At 38.6% G+C, this 20,533-nt stretch overlaps 1 protein-coding gene across 2 annotated transcripts in view; it reads left to right on the forward strand.

The window, feature by feature from the left end:
- LRRC49 (leucine rich repeat containing 49) overlaps nt 1-20,533 on the forward strand; it is a 41,952-nt gene that overhangs the window by 14,207 nt on the left and 7,212 nt on the right. For both annotated transcript variants that reach the window (XM_033070653.2, XM_033070654.2), the window contains 5 exons: nt 5,391-5,538; nt 12,249-12,332; nt 16,282-16,433; nt 18,371-18,608; nt 19,810-19,995. In XM_033070653.2, the coding sequence (XP_032926544.1) occupies nt 5,391-5,538; nt 12,249-12,332; nt 16,282-16,433; nt 18,371-18,608; nt 19,810-19,995 (808 nt within the window). The remainder of the gene's footprint in view (nt 1-5,390; nt 5,539-12,248; nt 12,333-16,281; nt 16,434-18,370; nt 18,609-19,809; nt 19,996-20,533) is intronic.

The raw sequence follows: 20,533 nt of genomic DNA on the forward strand, positions 1-20,533 counted from the left end.
GCTAGTTGTCTGTTAAAGCAATATTATGCAAGGTGCAAATTATATTTAACATTCCATCACTGTATTTCTGGAGTTATGCAAACTGCTGAGTCAGATTCTGCTTGCTATAGGTAAATTATTTCATGCTTGTATTTTACTTGCCATGTATTAAAAAAGTCTGAAAGGTATATTCATGGTTCCCTTTCAGACCAGATGGCAGAAGCAAAATAGCTCAACTCACAAAGCTGGGCTTCTATAGTTTCAAGTGACTAAGAGCATTTTGTTATAAATAGAAATGTTTGTCCTCTGTGCCTTTTCATATTAATGCATTTTTGAAGCCTGCCTTTATACTCATGCCAGTATTTGAAAAAAAAGCCAAGTGCCTGCATTATCTTCAGTTTGGTATGTCCTTTTTTCAATCTCTTGATCACCAGCAGCTTTCTTTGTTTAGAATCAAATAATTAAATGTGGGATAGGGGAAGATGGAAATGCCACGCTATTGTTGTGGTATCTGCTTTCTCTGTAAAATGTACTAAGTAGGAACTTTTATTGTAGTAGCTACTCAAACGTTTTATATTGACCTGCATTATGTTTTTTGCAGACAGCTCCAGCCTACTTGTCTGTGTTCCTTAGGGTCTTAAAGTACAAATGCAGTACATCTTAAATATTCTTGGTTGTTAAACATTTAAAAACAATTCAGAAATGAACTGCAGGAGTCTTCCTTGTGCTCTTCCCTTAGTTAATTTGCTAGTCTTTTTATTTTATGTTTTTAATTGACATAGTGAACAGAGGGAGTTAGCATTTTGCTTCTTTTGAATCATTTCCAGAATTGAGACTTGCCTTTGTTTCTGGCTTTCTAAAAAAAGTCTCAGGTTGGCAGGAGCAAGGAGGGGACTGCAGCAGCTTGGCTCCCTTGCTGTCAGGGAGCATCACTGCAGTCAGGAAAATTGCCGTGTCTTTTTATGGACTTGGTGTATTTTGTGGAGCTTTCTGACTGCTTTCTCATATTGTTTTATGCAAATTCATGTTATTTTTACAGGGTTCAAAGAAGGAAAAAATGTTCGGAATTTTCTGTCAGGTTTTGATAGATTTCTCAAAGTTTGTGATCACTACTTTGCTTCTTGGTACTATATCAAAATTTTTGTTGTTTATTCATGGGAGCTTTAGTTGGTCTATTGCTACATCTAGTCTTAAGTTTCATGTAAGCTACAAATACTTATGTAGAACATATATGGAAATATATAGTTTAGTTTGAGTTTGCAGTTGGAATAGGCATAAAAATATCTTAATGTTAAGCAAAAGCTATTGCTCTTCCATAAATTTTGTATATGCATATGGGTAGATAGGTTGATGGATAACTTTAACTCTCTATTTATTTTAAATATTTTTAATAATTTTATTTTAAAATACACAAATAAGAAATTTCTTTTAATCACATTCAGCTTGGAATTTATTTTTAGATAATAAGTTTTTACTACATATAGCAGTTCTGAAGGCTAAACTCCCTGTAATTCCTTACTTAGAGTTATATAGTAGATATGTTTTCTACCAGGGAAGTGATTAAATATTACAAGTATATTCTTGACCATCAGTGTTCTCATGCTTGACTTGATACTCTGTGAATTGACTGAGAAAGTTGTATGCAACCATATCACCAGTGAACTGCTGTTCTGACCATTCCTGCACCCTTATAAATGGTTTTGTATGCTTTTGAGTCACCCCATTCACTCTGGGCCATAGCGTAATTTGAAAAATTATTTTTCCTAAAACCATCTCTGTCTATTCAACTGAATTTTGTTTGACAAGCAAATTGGTGCACAAATGCCGTAATTATTTTATCTGTAGGTGCATTAAAAATCCCCCCTGCAAATGAAAACAAATGACAAAATATCCAGAACTTGAATATATTTCTTACAATTTCATTGCAATGTTTTATTAATGTTCATTTTTTAAAATAGCATTTTGGAGGCAGTGCTTCCATGGAAGGATTTTCATGTTTCTATTTTTGTGTCAGTGAAAATCCTTGAATCTTAAATTGACACATCCTGACATATTGAATTAATATTTCAGTAGAGGACTTGGGAATTCCATTAAAAATTGTTACTATTTTGGGCATGAGGATCTACCACTGGTTTAATCACTGTGCTCTTTTTACCTCACTCTTCAGAGAAGGGCTCAGAATGCTGCTGCTTCTCTGCAGAACTTTGAGTAGAAGAGGATATATTGGCAAGATAATGTAAGCTAAAACTGAACTTGATGCTGATAGGAAACAAAGGAAGTCCTATTTCTGGCTTCAGCCCAAAAAAATCTTAGCAGTTACACACTGAAGGCATTTATACCTGATGTTTGAAGGCAGTATCTCTATATAGAACTGGTTATAAAGAAACGGGAGCAATCCCATTTTTAATTTGTCATGTGGCACAGGGAAGAGATTGCAGTAACATTTGCAGGGAAGATTTGCCACAGAGATTCAGAAAGAAAGTTATTGCTTGTACTTGAACATGTGAAACCAGGGAAGACCATTTTTTAATCTTGGAAACAAAATAAATATTTTCAGTGTTACACTGCTGTCCAGGTCAGCACTTTGTTGGCTTTTTCATTTAGTCTAGGTATATGGAGTAAGTTGGATACAAGCTTATGTAATTCTTGTTCTTCAGTTGGTTGCTGAATTGGAAACCTGAGAGAAGCAATGTTCTTAGACTAATGAAAACAAGAAAGTACCTTTTTACTCAGCAAGATGAAAATTTATAAATGCATTGTTAAATGCTTGAATAAAAGCAGGTAAAGGGGAATGAAAAGTTGGTGGTAGTTACATCTGTTTTCATAGGTAGTTTAGTGGTTAGAAACATGGGAAAACACAAGTTTTCTTCTTGGAGTATTTTTGAACAAACAGTTCCCTCGCAGGTGTTCTTTCAGTCTATGATATTTTGCCTTCCTTTTCTATTCCAGAGCTTTTCCCCTTTGTGCAACATGCTTTTAAAAATGGATGCAAATGCATAGTGAAGGAACAATTGTCTCCCTAAAAAAAACAAGTTTTGACAGAAGATAAATATTCCTGTGTCCTGTGAATGTGCATCACTGGTGCAGGTTGAGCTCCAGAGTGCTATGCTCTTAAGTAATTGCTGCATTCTGATATGAGGCAGGAGGAGTGGATTTGTGTTCCTTTGACAGAAAACTGAGTGCAGGACTTGGAGCCATACACACAAGAAGGAGAACTGATCTATTCTGAAAAGATTTCCAGAAAACACTTTCTGATAGTTTAGCCCAAATTTGTGACTTATTTCTGTGTTCCTGAATGTCAATTTTAGCAAAGATAATTTATGTAAGAAGAAGAAGAGGAATGAGAGGTGGCTGTCTCCTGCAGGAGAAGGTCTTTTGGAAAGAATTAAGACATTCCACTCCAGAAAATTGACTGAGGCAGTCTGACACAGCAGCATCCAGAGCTGCTGTGTATTTCCTGAGCAGGTTAAAGGCTCCTTTGTGGTGAGCAGAGGCTCTGGAAAGAGAGCCTTGAGACGTGGCCTCCGATTGCTGTCGAGTGGTCACCACCGGGCTCTGTCGCAGCATTCTGCATGCTGGGAAGCCAGCAGAAGCTTGGTTGTAAACTGTGCAATCTGTTTGGGAATGTAGCACATTAAAGCTTTACTTAGTTTAGGATTGGGATACCAGTGTGACAAGTACAGTATGTCAACTTTTGTACATGGGATTTCTAAAGCTCTGGTTTTTTGTATGTGTATACAAAGATGTGAAAACAGGTTTTGCACTACTGTTTATTTCTGAAATTGAGCTACTAATAGGGCAGCTAAAAGCAGGATAAAGCAAGCACATCTGTTTTTAGGTCCAGACTGAATGTTCTGGCATGCTGAAGCAGTGACAATTTCAAAGCACAGCAATATGTGTAAGTGGAAGGTCTTGAAAACACACTAGCAAGCTTTCAACTTTTTTGTCATTTCCTGAAGAAATTGTTTTTATAAAAATCTGTAAATCATATGTAATGAAAGAAGTACTCTTTGATTAAATGTTTAATGGTAAGTACTTGGAATAAATATATTTAATGCTTTTAAATATATTTGCACTTAAAAATAATTTTGAGGACCAAAGATTTTCATATTTTTCAAGCAACATATGTTGTTGCTCAATGGAAATTCATACTCTGGGGTTTTTTTGTTCTAACATGTTTGAGTTTGTCTTACTAACTTCTGTGTCATTTGGGAAGATTGTCTTTTCTCTTTAGGACATATTGAGTATGTATTTTAAGTAATATGTCAGCCTGACCTTCCAAAAATGCGCAATAAGCTGTTTTCTGGAAGAAACAGGATCATAAAAAGAAGCAGAAAACAGTAATCAAGCTTTTACTGCATGTACAAAACAGCCAATTCTTCAGATATCCTAGGAACTTTCAATGTCTTTGTCACAATCACCCATAGTTGATTTTCCATTATTTTTTAGGTTGTTTCCATGCGCTGAGCACAAAAACAATAATATCTTCCTCTTTGCTGTCACTTTTCTGCTGTACCCTGTGAGTGTACAGTGCAGGAGCTACTTGCATGCTGCACCAATTGCACAAAAATAGCTATTGCAACTTTATTCAATGGCAGTGTTTGGAATGAACATCTGTGCTGCATACCATTTGTGATCACCAGGGCATACTTAAGGTTTGACTTGACTTGAGGCAGACTTGACTTTTGGAGGCCAAAGGACTTAAGTATGGGTAAAGTCACACATACTTCACAAACCTGTTAGGGAGTTTTATTTATTACCATAACTGTAAAGCTTTTTTTGTTGTTTAAAAATAATAGGTATGTGAGCTGCTTTTTTCACATTTCATTTTCAATGAAAGGAACACTACAGAGGTTATACATCTCTAGATGCATTTTACACAGGTCAGTTATTTTTTGGCAGATAACCAAATCTGATGTATTCTAAGAAGCCAGCAAGTTAGAGTTTGTAGACTGAGCTCAAAGTAATGGACTAATCTGTTTTGAAGATTATGATACTTTTGTTGTCATTTTACTTCCAATATTAATGATGATGCAAACAGCTAGGATTATTCTGTGATATTTGTGGTTGGCTTTCTTTCCTTGTACTTTCCAGGTTTTTCATGCTGCCTTTGATGGCAAATACACCTATTATATTTCTGAATATGAATTTATATGTCTCATATTTTAACAGGGGATTTGATTTAAATACTCCCATAGTTCTTTTTGTTCTGCATTCTCTTTTTACCTGTATATGAAGGGACTAAAAAGTTTACCACCAGGAGCTGCTGGTATTTCAGAATACTTGTATTGATGGTTGGAAGTGTTTCAGTACAGTTAAATATTTGTGTTCTATCCTTAAGAAATGAAATCTTCCATCTCAAAATTATTCCTATTCCATGACATTAAAACTTTAAACTCTTTTGGTTACAGTTTTGAGGATATTCTGTGCCTTGCTGATTCCTCATCCTTGTCAGATATCACCCTTGATGGCAATCCAATAGCTCAGGAGACATGGTACAAACACACTGTTCTCCATCATATGATGCAGCTCCGACAGCTAGATATGAAGAGAATCACAGTAAGAAATTTATGTTTTCATCAAATTTAATAGATACTTAAAATCAGAAGTAAAATGCAGGAGTTTCTGTGTATATGTGTATATTAAAAATACAACCTTTTTCCTTAATTTACTATGGAATTGAATGGTGAATAGACATGACAATATTTAAAACTTTAACCCTTTTCTTTAGTTCAGTATAAAGTAAGGGTTTGCATTTTTACTTCATTTAACATGTTTATTTTGAAGTGCTAAAACTCTTCAGCAGCAAATGCTGTATATTCAACTGCCATGTGACATGAGAGAGCCTGCAAAGATTTTGGTTAGAATTTTCCTAACAGTCTTTGCTGATTTGTTGTATAGCTGAGAAGGAACAGCACCTTTCTTCCAAAGGAGTGGTCTGTTTGCCCTAAAACTGCTGTAATTGGGATCTTTTATTTAAGAATTTAATTGGTTTCTTTAATCAGCCTCCCTAGGGAGATTGGTGATCACACAGTTTGTGTGTCTGTCTGTATTTCTCGCTTCCTAACCTACTCTCCCTGATAGTTTCTGTTTCTGCTGCTCAAGTCCAAGTAACCTTCATAAGGGAGAGAGGACTTGCACACAGCTCAGTCTCCTACAGGCTTCTTGAAAATCCACTCCAGAGGAAAAAGGACAATCTCTAGGGTCTTACCATAATGCCACCTATGTTGTCTTTTAATTCTTCTGTGTCTACTCAAAAGTGATGTGTAAGCATGATTTCTTACTAGAGGAATCTGTCCAGCACCAAAAAACAGTGGTACAGTGGTAACTTTTTGGACCAGGTGCTGTTTTCTTAAATGCTCATTTGCTTTGTACAAAGGCTGTACTGCATTGTGAATTGCAGCTGATGCTTTTTCATAGATCTAGTTAGGCTGAAAAATATAACATGTATGTGGAAAACCTCAATTTTAAAAAGAGAGTGCTTTGGGACATGAGAGTTGTGCTCCCATCATTGAAAATGCTAAATACTTGTTTATTCACAATATTCTTAGCTTCAGGGGTTTTTATATTTTATGACTTTATATTGACTTAGTAATTGCTAATTACTTTACTTTTAAAAACTTGTTCTTTTGGTATTATTTCAGAAACTTGAGTTGCATAAAGAAAATATCTCTCCATCTCCCCGCTTTTACCCTTATCAAGAGGGGATGGAGCCTGGTAGAAGTCTCAGTGTTGGGAAAAACTGTAGAAAGAGCTCCAACTCCTTTTTAGACTGTATGAGAACTGTATGGGGGAAAAGTTGTTAGAAATGCACAGCCATGGGAAGAACTTAATTTGGGTTTGCACCTTGTTAAACATCAGAGAATCAACCACAAAGCAAAAAAGCCATAGAAAGCCAGGCTTCACTGGTTGTGCTGCTCATAAACCTACTTGTAAAAAGAATGTGCTTTGCACTCTTTATTTGCCTTCTGGTTTTTGAGCCTTTTAACATTTTTCTCCACGTAGAGGGTGCTGTATGTTTTCTCCAATAAAAACTGTTACCCAGATCATAGTATGACTTAAGAAACTGGGATTTAAAGAAAAATAACAAGTATCATGGGATTTGTGGTAAAATGAAAGAGCTGGCAATCCCAAATCCAGCTATTCTGCTTAGCACTGCAACATGCTTCTGCCATCAGCTGTAAGGGCAGATCTAACTTGGCGAGGGAATGGACTTGCAGGGTTGAGTATGTGATTTGCACTCTTGATTAGTGTAAGAAACTAAACTAAACTCTAATTACACTTACAGAATCTTTTCTTCATCAGCCTGAAGAACATTTTAGGTCATTTTAGCTAAACTTTAGCTTTGCTTTGTCTTGTAACAAACTGAGAGTTGGATGATTGTTGGATTTTTTCCTGACTAGGAATTCTTCACTAACTTTTTCGGAAGATCTGCTCGAGAACTTAGTTTTAGGCAATTGTTTGTTCTGATTTTAACTTTTCTTTTACTGAAGGTTATTTTCAAAAGTTTGTATGAGACTTGGAAGCTTCATTCATGTTTGGTTTCAAGAAGATGCACACTCTTTGGTGCCAGGCTTTTTCCATAGGATTCCCTGGAGAAAGGAGCCCTGGTACAAAAATTTAATGACAACTGTGCCTTAGGGTGCTATTCAGAACCATAGAGCTGCCATGAAAGCCAAAGACACTGTAGTTGGAATGAAACATTTGTGCATTGTAATTGTTCTAATACCATTAAAGCTGGGGTAGATTAGCCTTTAGGCAAGGGATTGCATTGCATTATGACAACTCTTAAACCCTGACCTGTGTGGAAGCTGATGTTTTCTTAGGCCACCTCATTCCTAAGCCATTTTTGAACGTAAGATTCAAGCTCTTGAACCACTAAAGCATAGACCCAGTTGTTAGGAAGTCAGTGGAAGTTAAGCACCTGTAACCTTCACTTTTTCATTGACCATACAAGATGATTTTCAGCTGAAAACCCAACCACTTGGTGTTGTGTATCTAAAACATCAGCTCCATGGAAATCTTTTGCTTTCTTGACCTTTGGTAGCTCAGTCTAAAGGCTTAAAGTCTGTGCAGGAATCTGAATTCCAGCGGCTGGATGGACTCCTGTGTTCCCCTGTGTTGCTGTCAGTAACTCACAGTAGCTCCTTGCCTCACCTTGGCTGAGGGTGATGGGCTGGCTGAATGGATCCATGGAATGGGCTCATGCACAGCCTTACAGCCACAGCAGGCTCCCTTTGCATTTGTCATTGTTTACTTGGTTAACTTGGCACAATGGTTGTTTTTCTGGGCACTGAAGCTTTTTCACCCCTTTTTGTAGTTTGAACTTTTTCAAATGCAGGCTGCCCCGTGGTGCTTGCAGTTTGACTGGGACCTATTTATTTTCTTCCAGTCTTTTGTAATAGTAAGCAGATATTGTTTGCAGATATGTAATGAAATATTTAAAATTATTGAAATGTATACATATTACTTATTAAGGGGTTACATAACCAGGAACATTTGCTATCCATCACTTCAGGTAGACTTCCTCAAGAGAATTTACTAAGTGTGTATATTCCTATATGTGTGTGTAAATGTGATATAAAATGAAATTTTTTATAGATGTTGCTAGATTGAAAGACAAGCTGTATCTTTTTAGAAGTAAAGCTTTGCATTTTTCATTGAGGTTTTATATATTTTAGAAACTTAAAGACCTGTGTTTGGTTTTGACTGTTTATGTTGTACATTCAGGGAGTTCAGGGAGTAGGTTCTACTGCTATATCCAGAATATAATTCATTGCTGTACTCCATCACTACCATAAAGTGTTCTGAGGGGGGTGGTTTTAGGGAGGGTTCCCTAATTTGTTTTTTTCCTTTCTACTGGGAAGTAAGATACGTGTGGCTTTGTGTGTCATGTGTTGAAAGGAGCTTGTTTGAAGGTCAGCAGTGAGCAGGGCTGTGCTCGCTCCGCTCTGGGTGTTCGGGCCCCGCTCGGGCTTTGGGGTGTTCGGGCCCGCTCGGGCTCTGGGGCTCCCCGGGCCCGCTCGGGCTTTGGGGTGTTTGGGCCCGCTCGGGCTCTGGGGCTCCCCGGGCCCGCTCCGGCTCTGGGGCTCCCCGGGCCCGCTCCGCCTTTGCGGCTTCCCGGGCGGTGCCGGGAGCGCGCGGGGCCGCCAGGGGGCGCCATGCGCACGGGAACGCCCTCACGGAGCCCGGCGGGAACAGCGGCGCCGCCAGGAAACAGCGGCACCGGGCTCCGCTCTTCACTAACCCTGTCCTAACAGAAGGGCCGAGAGTAAAAATGAGTTGTGGCACGGTTGGGTAGGGCTTTGTTTCCTAGCATTTTTGGTACTCTGGGGGGTTTTTGTGGATTGCTGGGGAATGTGTTTCGTAAGCTTGCTTGCATGTGTTGTGTAAGATTAATCATGAAATATATATGTAGATGAGATTTTTCTCTATCACTCTGCCTTTATGAATACTGAGTAAAGCTAAGGATTTCATTTTTTGGCTGAGCTAACTTCTTTTAGAAAACGGTTAGTATTTTTAAAATGTCTAATTAGTGTAAACTCTTGATCAAGGAAAGAAGTCTTATTGATTTAATACTCTTTATGAATGTAGTTAGCATGAGTTGATTCTGATCTTTGTGTGAGGCTGTTGGTAGGGAGGGTTCAGGACTGGTCAGAGGGGCAGCAGAGCCTCCTGCATGGGTGAGTGTCATGAGGCAACCTGGACTGGATTAAGGGAAAGCTTGCACAAGGAAGGTGAATAAGAAGAGATTTGTAGAAGCTGGGAGATTTAGGGAACTTCATGGATGATTGCCTTGAAGCTTGGGAAAAAAAATACAGCAAGTTGTTTTGAAACAAAATTAACGAAGGCTAATTTTCTCTTAATGCAATTTTGTTACCTAGTTCTCACCTTCCCCAGTGTGAAACACAACACCAGCTCAGTTAGTTTGAAACTGAGTCTCTGATGAATGGCCAGATGTTTTCTGCCAAATAGAATGGATCGTTTCTGCTTCCTCTTCCTTGGTGGTAAAACTAGCTTACATTTCTCTTCTTTCTACATACCAATTTAATATAATCAAACTCCCAGGGAAAGAGAAAAGTCCCTTAATTTAAGACTTCTAAACATACTTTGTTATTTGATATGTTCAATGTGTTGAAAAGTCATTAGAGATGATGAAGACAAGAAATTTTAAAAAGCTTGTTTCTTTAGGAAGCCTAGTTTAAAGGCATAGATACAGAGCCAGATGACACGATTTAATTAAAAAATCCCTGAAACAAATCTAACCTACTCTCTAAAGAAAGATATCACTAATGTAGTTTGCTAATTCTTTTATATTTTTTTAAGACTTGTGGTTTTTTGCACAGAACACTAACAGAATAATGTAATACATAATTGGGATAAACAGCTACAATGAGAATGATGTTTGCATTTCTTAAAATTCTGAATCATATTTTGAGGAACAGTACATTTTTATTTTGCATTATTAATGATGCATTAATATTTGTGATATATTACCTGCATGGGGTTTATTTCATGATTTTCACAGCCTGCCCCTGAACCCTTGGATTCATGTGTTGGATTTCAATGTGTGATATTTTGTTGCAGTGGCATCTGTGTGCTTTTATTTTGTTTTTCAGTTACTAGTCATCTGCTTTAACATGTGCTAGTGACCTACAGAAGTCCTTCCAGCCTGGATTGTTCTGTAATTCCATTACACTAGCCCCTTGGAAATACCCTGTTTAGGAATAGCTTTAAAGCCCAGTAGCAGAGGAACCTTCCAACAGAACTTCACCAGTGAAAGACAAGTTGCTTTGAGAATAAATAAATTTAAAATAAAAAAAAAAATAGGGGCTTTCCAGTTAAGTACTCCAAGGAAATTCTTGCATACAATTGTGTAAGAGAAGCTTACTCTTTCCAAAGCCTAATGTCTTACTGTGCATTGAGGCAGTCCTTGTTTAATGTATGATATTAGGATAAAGTCATGAGGGAACAGTTTGAAAATCTGTTGTTTAACCCTTTTTCAGGTTGATGCCAAAATCCATAGTGTGTCAGTGGGTTTCAGGGGGTCTGTACACAAATCAGAGTAAGTCTGCTACATGCACTGAACTTTGGAAATAGTTTTCTTAAAAATGTCGTGGCCATGCTAAGTGTGAAGTTCCTGTTTTATTTTATCTTCCAGTAAGCACTCGCCCATGTGCTTAGGGCTTCTTACAATGCTCTAAACATACCATGTTTTATTTATGTAGAAATTTTGACATGGCAATATGTCTTACTGGTTGATGGTGCTTTCTGTTCATTTTTGTTTGTTAATTTTGTTAACATATAACTTTTCCAGAAAATGAAAAGTTTTGGATAGGAGCTTTCTATTCTGAGGAAATGAAAACACTTTTCATATGTTCTAGGGAGACACTTCAATAGAAATGCCCAAATGGCATGTGAAGTAAATCAAAGTAAGTTAAAGTATGCTTCCCAAATATTTGTGTTGGAAGGACTCTGCACTATTTGCTTCATAGTGAACATTTCTTTTGTTACTTTGAAAATATATGCTCTAAAAATACTGTGCTGTGAGAATGTTTAGACTTCTGTAAACAAGGGGCATCCAACCTAATATGGATGTATTGCAGTATCAAATTGCTGTACCAGGAAAATGAAACAGCTTCACTTTCATTGTTTAGACATCAATGGCTTTCTTCATGAGACTTCGTGATTAGGCAATAATATTGATGAGACATAATGGTCATGAAATAGCTGACTTTGAAAATGTTCTGTTCTTCTCAAGTTCTGTTGCTGATTGAGAAAAGCCAGGCCCTGGAAACAGTTTATAATGATGAAAATTAGTCCTGGATTATGATTCAAGCATAAATAGAACCCAGCTTTTTTTGCTCCATTTTTTTTTACCCAAAAAAACCCAAAAAACAAAAAACCTGCTAATTGCAAAAACTGCTACAAAGATACGAAGATGTATTGCACTGTCATATCTAAAAATACTTTTCATGTTCACTATATGCTTTATTCTTTTTCAAACAATCTTATATTACTTTTAACTAGCATTATCATCAGCATTATTTCTGAGTAGTTATTCTGTTTTTCTTGACTTATTTATAGTCAACAATTTTATTGGTTTTAGTAGTATTTAAAAACATTAAGATGACAAAAATTCTAAAATTGTGTTAAAATGAAAATTTACATTTCAAATACCAACACAAGAACATAATTTATCAGTAATACTTTTCAGAACTGGTTTAGTTCATCCCTTTAGGAATTTGTTTTTTTTTTTTTCCGTCCAGGAAGAAGAAAGACGTATGGCATCTATTGCAGCGAGGAAAGAGGAAGAAAGGAAGCGTGAAAGCCATAGACAGACCTTGCTTAAGGTATTGTCTGTGGCTGTTCTGAGGTTACTGTAAACCAGTTTACAGCAATAATTGATATCTATTTTTTTTGCTGCAGATATATTATATTTCCCAATATGCCTCCATCTATTTTTACAGTTTCAGCAGTGCACTCCTTGACTGAAACTCTGTTCAGTCAAGTATGCAAGGTACACTTTAGCAGAAAACCCACTTTGGACACAAGTGTGATGCATGTCAGTGGATAGCAAACTTCATTTTCATAAATCCAGGCTAAAGTAGAGGACTTCTCCAGTGATTTCACATTCCTTGGTCTCCCCTTTTCAGATGAATACTCTGATTGCAGCCATGCAGGGTGTTCTGAAGTAGTTTTTCCTTCATTTTTTTCCTGTTGAAGTTGTTCCTTTCTGTGGATAGAGTAAAGGGGCCCTGAGGCCACAGCCAGACTCCAGCGTCTCTGTCAGCAGAACTCTGATCTGTCTTATCTCCCAGCCCAGCTGGCCTGGTTGGTGCTGACACAATGAGACTGAAGTGCCCCACCAGGGGAGACCCAGGTGCCCTCCAGAATGCTCTTCAAGGGGATGCTGACTACATGAGCTGGGCTCCTAGGAGACCAGAGTTCAAGAATCTAAAGAGTATCTACATTCCATTTACTGTGTGAATATCACCATTTGTCTCCAAATCCTTTTTTTTTGGAGTGAAAAAGTGGCTAAATTTTTTTGTCAGCTAGTAATGCCTCTTTCAATTTGGCAGTCAAATAAATAAAAAATGTCCATATTCATATGAAGTTGCCTAGGTAAAATTATATTTCATGAAGGGGATTAGACTGGATTAGTCAGGAAGCCATAAGGAGTGTAGCAAACATGTATAACTGAAAAATAAAAGGACAAAACCAGAATGTTAACAGTATGTTAAAAGATGTTTTAAGTATATCAAAACCCCCCCCAAGAACCTAAGCATCTGAGTGGGGGAAAAAATTATTGTTCAGTGACTAAGAACATGTTTTGATTTCCTGTATATTTGTATCTTTGTATATTTCTATTTGAGTTTTTAAAAAAATGATATAATAAAAAAAAAGACTTAGATACAGGTTGGCAGGTGTTTTTGGGATTTCTTTGAAGCAGTATTGTTGTTTGGTTTTGGTATTTCTTCTTTCCCTGTAAGACATTGATGTATTTAAAGTCTTTTCAGATTTGAACTATTGGTGCCAGATCTTAGTAGCATAAAGAAATGGAAAATTAGTAAATAATTTTTGCACTTGGTGGTGTTTCATGCTGTTGGAAATGTCTCTCTGACTAGAAAAAAAAATATTTGTGGTTCATGTTCTTAACCATTAATATAATGTTTCCTTGTAGCAGAGGGTTAGTTTGTCTTGGTAGCCTCGATTTTGAGGTGCTTTTTGCTAGTGGAAAATTCCCTTAGAAGAAAAAATATTTTTAATGCCTAGTGCCATCATTACTCAAATTCAACATTACATCTTAGACTTTAATTTAATCAAAGCATATGTCTTAGGTTCAAATAGTTAAGTGGCATAACAGTCAAATAGCAGTATTTTTCATGAATTGATGATTTTGTAGATCTTTCCTTTGTAAATGGGTTCTTATGATTCATGCTTTTTCCTGTTCCACACATTTGAAGTAACAAATATGCTTATTGATACAATATCCAGCAAAAAAACCTGTCAAATATAGGTTTCTACATAGTTAAATCTGAAAAAAATGCTTAGAGAGCTATGTTTTACAATTTTCTTTTACCATCATGTTCCTCCAACACTTCTTACACTATCTGAAGTGTAAATGAGATTATAGGCACTCATTCAGTAGCAAACAATTGCTGTTTTCCTGTATGCACTGCATTGAAAATGTTTATTTCAGCAATGTCATCTCTTCTTTTTCCCTTGCTGATACCTGTCTGCCCAAACAGCAGAATTTCTTCATCTTTTTCCAGACTTTTTTTATTGCGTCCAACCCACTCTTCTGGGAAAGTTTGAGATGTACAGTAATTTCACGACCATAAGGCGCACCGGACTATAAGGCGCACCGGTTTTTTTTTTTGCAGCGAGGCTCCGCCCCCAGCTCCCCCCGCACGCTTGCTGGCCGAGGCCCCGCCTCAACCCAGCAGCCATTGGCTCCCGGGCCTGCCTGTACCCGGCAGGGCCGGGCTATGCCCACCGCCGCTCCGTGCAGCATCCCCAGGGCCCCGCTGTTCTGGGAGTTCCCTGGCGCTCCGGGTGACCCAATGCCGGCAGGCTTGCCCCGTGCCGCCGCTGCCCCGATTCCAGCTGCTTGCCCCCTCCCCGCGCGGCAGCCACTCCGATTCCGGCGCCTTTCGCTCCCCCCGTGCGGCAGCCGATCTGATTCTGGCGGCTTTCCCCCTCTGCGCATGGCGGCCGCTGTGATTCCGGCGGCTTTCGCCCCACCCCGCGCGGTGGCCGCTGTGATTCCGGCGGCTTTCCCCCTCTCCGCATGGCAGCCGCTGTGATTCCGGCGGCTTTCGCCACCCCCGCACGGCGGCTGCTGTGATTCCGGCGGCTTTCCCCCTTCCCGCGCGGCAGCCGATCCGATTCCGGCGGCTTTCACCCCCTCCGCACGGGGGGCCGTCCTGATGTCGGCGGGCCGGCCCCGCGTGGGGGAGGCCCCGATGCCGGCGGACCCGCCCCGCACGGGGGAGGCCCTGATGCCGGCGGGGACGCCCCGATGCCGACGGGCCCGCCCCGCGCGGGGGACGCCCCAATGCCGGCAGGGACGCCCCGATGCCGGCGGTCCCGCCCCGTGCGGGGGAGGCCCTGATGCCGGCGGGGACGCCCTGATGCCGGCGGGTCTGCCCTGTGCGGGGGAGGCCCCGATGCTGGCGGACCCACCCCGCGCGGGGGAGGCCCCGATGCCGGCGGGGACGCCCCGATGCCGGCGGACCTGCCCCGCGCAGGGGAGGCCCCGATGCTGGCGGGGAGGCCCCGATGCCAACGGGCCCGCCCCGCGCGGGGGAGGCCCCGATGCCGGCGGACCCGCCCCGCACGGGGGACGCCCCGATGCCGGCGGGCCCGCCCCGCGCGGGGGAGGCCCCGATGCTGGCGGACCCGCCCTGCGCGGGGGAGGCCCCGATGCCAGCGGGCTCGCACTTCCGGGGTGGCAAATGTCACAACTTTGTAGATCAGATAAGGCGCACCGGACTATAAGGCGCACTTCCGGTTTTGGGGGGAGATTTTAGTCAAAAGGGTGCACCTTATAGTCGTGAAATTACTGTACTTTGAAATGTATAGAGAATGTCATTCGTTTCCAACAGTGGTTGAACTTAAGATTTACTGGAATGAGAGAAAGTAACAAGTGTGAAGATTCTGCTAGCAGAAAAATTTGCTTTTTGTGAAAAGAATTCGTGGAAGTTTTTGAAGTTCTATAGGAATCCAGCAACCCATATCTGAGGACTAGCAAAGCGCTAGAGCTGAACAGTAATTGAGGTTGAGACCCTCACCCTCGAGAACAAACAAAATTTTCTAAAGATTGTTCTGATAAAAAAGACTGATGATTCCAACTTGCTCTCTTTTTTGTGACATGGAGTTCAGTCATTGTGGAAGTCTGTAAGTGTTAAGCAACTTGTGCTCTCAAACCAAAGAGCATCAAAACTTCCTGGGCAAAAGGAACATGAACTGGAGTTTTGAGCTCTTTAAAATGGAAAAAGTTGCAGAAGTAACAATTTCCATGTCCTAAGTAGCTTAACTTCATGCTTTCATAAGTTGTGGATTTATGATGTTACATTTCTTGTTTCTTTATTGCAAATTTTATGAAATTGTTTGCTGGGACTTATGCAAAATAGCACTAGAATGATGCATTGATTTTTTTTTTAAATACATAACCACCAACCACTAGTACAGTTTCTTCAATTTGAAACATTTAAAATGTTTTGCTTAAGCAGCATATTTCAGGACAAATGTGTTGATCCTGTCGTGCCTTATGATGACCTGTGTATCTTGTTTCAGGAAAAGAAGAGGTTAACAATTGGGAACATTGCTCGGCAATGGGAGATCCAGCAGAACCGAATTGCTCTTGAGGCTTCTTTAAACAAAGATAAAGAAAATGAGCCCTGCCAGATCAATGGCAGTGCTGCATATGTATTTCCTGAAGAAAGCAGGTATTTTATTGGGTGATACTTTTACCTGTTCATGTCTTAAGTTCCAGGTTATTGCTTCTCACCTCTGAGATATCGCTGTATTTCATTATCAAAATGAATTGTACATGCAAATCGATCCTGAAAAGATGGTTTACTTTGCTTTTGACTGTTAGAATAAGTAACATGTTTGAAAAGAAATAGAACAGCAGCTCATTGCCTAAAGAAGTGCAAGCGAAATTATTATGTGATTTTGCTAAATAAAGGACAGCTTCATGTTTACAAGAAATGTTAAATGTGAATTCCTGGGCCTTCTTGAGGCTGTTCATTTCCATAACAGCTTAGATTGTTGCCTTCAGTTTAAATGAACAAAGTTAATATGTATGAGCATTATGAAGATTTGTAATCTCTTTATGTATCGAGAGGTTTCAAACTTGTATTCAGGCTCTTAGTTTGAACTGCAGCGTCTTTTATTGGACTGCTTTCACTATTTTAATGGTAACAGTTACCAGACTTGGTTTGATTCTCAAGATAATTTTAGTAGTCTTGGTCTAAATATATATATACTTTTTTTTTTTCTTATTTGGATCTAAAGGGGTGGCCATGTGGCCAGAGCCTCCTGCAGTGGATGCCTTGGACTGGCTAAAACCAAAGTAGCACTTCAACCTTGGTTAGCTCAGATAAATGCCGGAAAAAAGAGTCTGCACAAATTCAATAGCAAGTACAGCTTTCTGCTGTCCCTGGTCAATACTGGAAATGTCAGGGATGCTCAGGAAGTTTTTGTCTCTCACAAGTATAATCCATTTGTGTTTCAGTCTATAATGGCCAGAACTGGTTTTTATCTCTAGTCAAGTGCTACATCTTTTGAAACACTTTTTCCTTAGCATTTTTAAATTGCCATCATCTTTTCTATTCTTGTTCTTCCAAAGCTTTCCTCTGAATGCATTCACCCACTGCTTTCTTGCTTGCTTTGTTTCTTTGCCATTTAATTCGGTGTTGGTAATCCCTCCCCCATGACCAAGTAAATGTAACTATGGTAGTTTGACTGTTGTTCTGTTAATGAACAAATTCCAATTGCTTGAGCATTTATGCTGTTTTGATATATGTGTTTTATCACGGTGAAGAATTTCAAGGTGAGCTACTAAGCAATAAAATTACCAATGAAATTCAGTGTAGATAAGTAATTAGAGCTTTACATAGGAAGCAGTGGGCTCAACATTTTCAGTTGAGTGAAATTTTAGAGTTCTGATTGTCATTGTCAAGAGAACATCAGTCAAATGATTGCTACTAGTCAAAATACATTAAAAAGACTGAGAATGTGGTAAAGTATAAAATAATAACACTCAGTACATAACTTTCTGAACCTGTAATTTGTGCTTATCTTGAGTTCTCTGTAAACTTTAGGTCCAGCTAGATGAGTGTATCATGTTAGAAGTAGGACAAAAAGAGGAGTCAGGAATTTATTGCTTAATTTTAAAATTGCTCTTGTGAATTGGAAAGGTCGCATTATTTGAAAGAAATGCTTGAGTTATTGCTTCTACATTTCACATGGTCAACAGAATGTGAAGGGGACATTTGTTAAATACATTGTTTGAAGTTTTGTTTAGACATCTAAAACAACATGAAACCTGCTAGGTTAACATTCTGAGCTAAAATTTTAAAGCTGATTATTAAATATGAATGAACTCTTTATTTAATTCGACCTCACCACCAACTCAAATACACCCAGAGCCTTTCTACCAAAGAAGTAGAACAAATACAGTGTTACTTAATGGAAGAAGGGTTTTCCAATCTTTAGTGTATTTGAACCAGATGGGGCACTGAAAATGAATGAATGCTGAGAAATGCCATTGTATTTGACAGTTGAGTTTTGGTAAAAGAAAGGACTGTTATTCAGTAGAGTGATGATACGATTTCAACATCATCTCATTTATTTCACTATATTTTTATTTCCTCTACAGATCTCTTGATACAATCCTGAGCAGTGCAGTACAAGGCTTGTCTGTTCTAGAGTCTCATTTAGTAGAAGTGGAAGGAGACACTCTTGGTTTGTATGGTGCTGGGGCACTGGAGTGCCTGGATCGAAACTGGAGTGTTCAAACAGCTGGCATTATTGCCACAGTCTCCTTTATGTTCATAGAATTTGATGAAATTGTTCAAGTGTTAGCAAAACTGAAGACAAAATTTCCTAATTGTGTGGTGAGCATCATGTTTCAGCTCTGAACAGCTATGGTATATGGATTGTCTAATAGAACCTTACTTTGGTACAACCCCCCACAAAGTGCTTTCATGTAAATACATACAGTTAAGAATTGCATATTTCCTTAGGTTATAATGCTAACCTTGATACTTAAAAATCAATAATTTAAATTTGGATTTCTTTTCAGACTGGTTTTTATTTCTTTTAATTCCTTTGACCTACTTAAAAATAATTAAGTTGCAAAACTTGTGTGTAAGTACAGTATTGTTGTGCTGTACTGTCGTTATAGATCCGTGGTATCAGGAAGACTTCATTTGTGTGAGTTCAAAGAGCAAATTGCATATAGGATAAAAAGATGAAGATTAGAAGGAATAGTTAACTAAATCAGCACAGTTCATGAAATTCCTCAGTTCTTGATAAAGAAGGGCAACATAAATGAGAAGTCTCTTCAGTATGTCTCTCTTTTTTACTCATTCAAACCAGTCATTATGATGCAAATGTTAAAATAGAGATAACAAACATAAGGAACTTGTAGCTGAGATTGATTTGCTCTGGAGCTTCCTGCTGCTTCTCAAGATTTTGAGTATTACAAAACTCAGTGGTTTAATTGAGACTGATAAGTTTGTGGGGAGCTTAAGACAATCTCAGTGTAGGTGAGGGGAAATTTGTGGATGATAGCAGAATCACAACCAAATTTTTATCTTCACCGTAAATTTTTCCTCTTTCTTCTTCCCACAATAATGCTACTGTGTAGCATACACCATGCTCAGAGGAATATTGGTGTGGGGCAAGGTATGAATTAGGCTGCCACCCTGTGCCCAAAAAGGGCAGAATATTTTAAAAGCATGTATTGTACTTACTTTTATGTGTAGATATTGCAGATACTTTACTTGCAGAATTAAAGTAGACATTTTTTAAACTGTATCATTGCATTATGTAACATTGAAAATACTCCTGCTTTAAGTAAAGAATTTACAAATTGCTTGGGACTTGTAATATTGATGTCTTTAGTATATGTAATAGAGCACTTGTTTGATGCATTGATGTGTTTTGCTACACACACCTCAAATGAAATTAGCTCAGTTGCTCCATCAGACACATGACTGTTACAGTTTGAAAATTGAATTGAATTGAATAGGAATCACTGTATTCACTCTTTATTTTTTCCTTGTTTAATTTATTGGGGTTTGCCTTTTTTAGCACCTGAAGTTTAAGGAGACAAATCTTGTGGCGCTGCAGCAGTTCAATGCATTGGCTGAGATGCATCGCATGGAACAGTTGACAGTGGATCCTCAGGGAAATCCAGTTGTCAACTTCACTTTGTGGAAATATTATGTTCTGTTCAGACTGAACCATTTTAATTTACAGAAGATAAATGGAGTGAAGGTAGGATGGTGTTGTTCTTATAATTGGTCTTACTGGATAAATTAGTGATAAAAGAGCAGATGAATTCCTAATGAAATGAGCACAAACCTGTCAGTGTCTTCTCAGTATTAAGGGGGATAAGATTTAAGTAGACTTCACCATGTAATTTCTTTTGCAATTAATATTAAAATTAATGTTATTTAATAAAATTATGTGACATTATTATTAAAGAACTGCACAATTTTACTTGCTTTTAAGAAGCACTTTTAAATTGTTTTTGAAAAAATCACAGCACCAACATCGAATTCTTACACAAAAATGTGTTTGACAGACTCCTTAGTAGTTTACTGTATATAATTATTCACAATTGTCAGTGTTACAAAATACCATAGAATCATATTTTCTGCTTTAAGCTTGTCACAGGGAAAGTCTGTCAAATAGATTTTTTTTTTTCTGCTTGCTATGTGGAAGATCTTTAGGATGCTTTTTTTTGTTTTATTTTTTTATTGGGTGTGCATTTTATGTTTAAATAAAAAGTTAGGACACTAATATTACTGTT

The sequence above is a fragment of the Catharus ustulatus genome, chromosome 12 (genome assembly GCF_009819885.2).
Source record: "Catharus ustulatus isolate bCatUst1 chromosome 12, bCatUst1.pri.v2, whole genome shotgun sequence".
Taxonomy (NCBI): domain Eukaryota; kingdom Metazoa; phylum Chordata; class Aves; order Passeriformes; family Turdidae; genus Catharus; species Catharus ustulatus.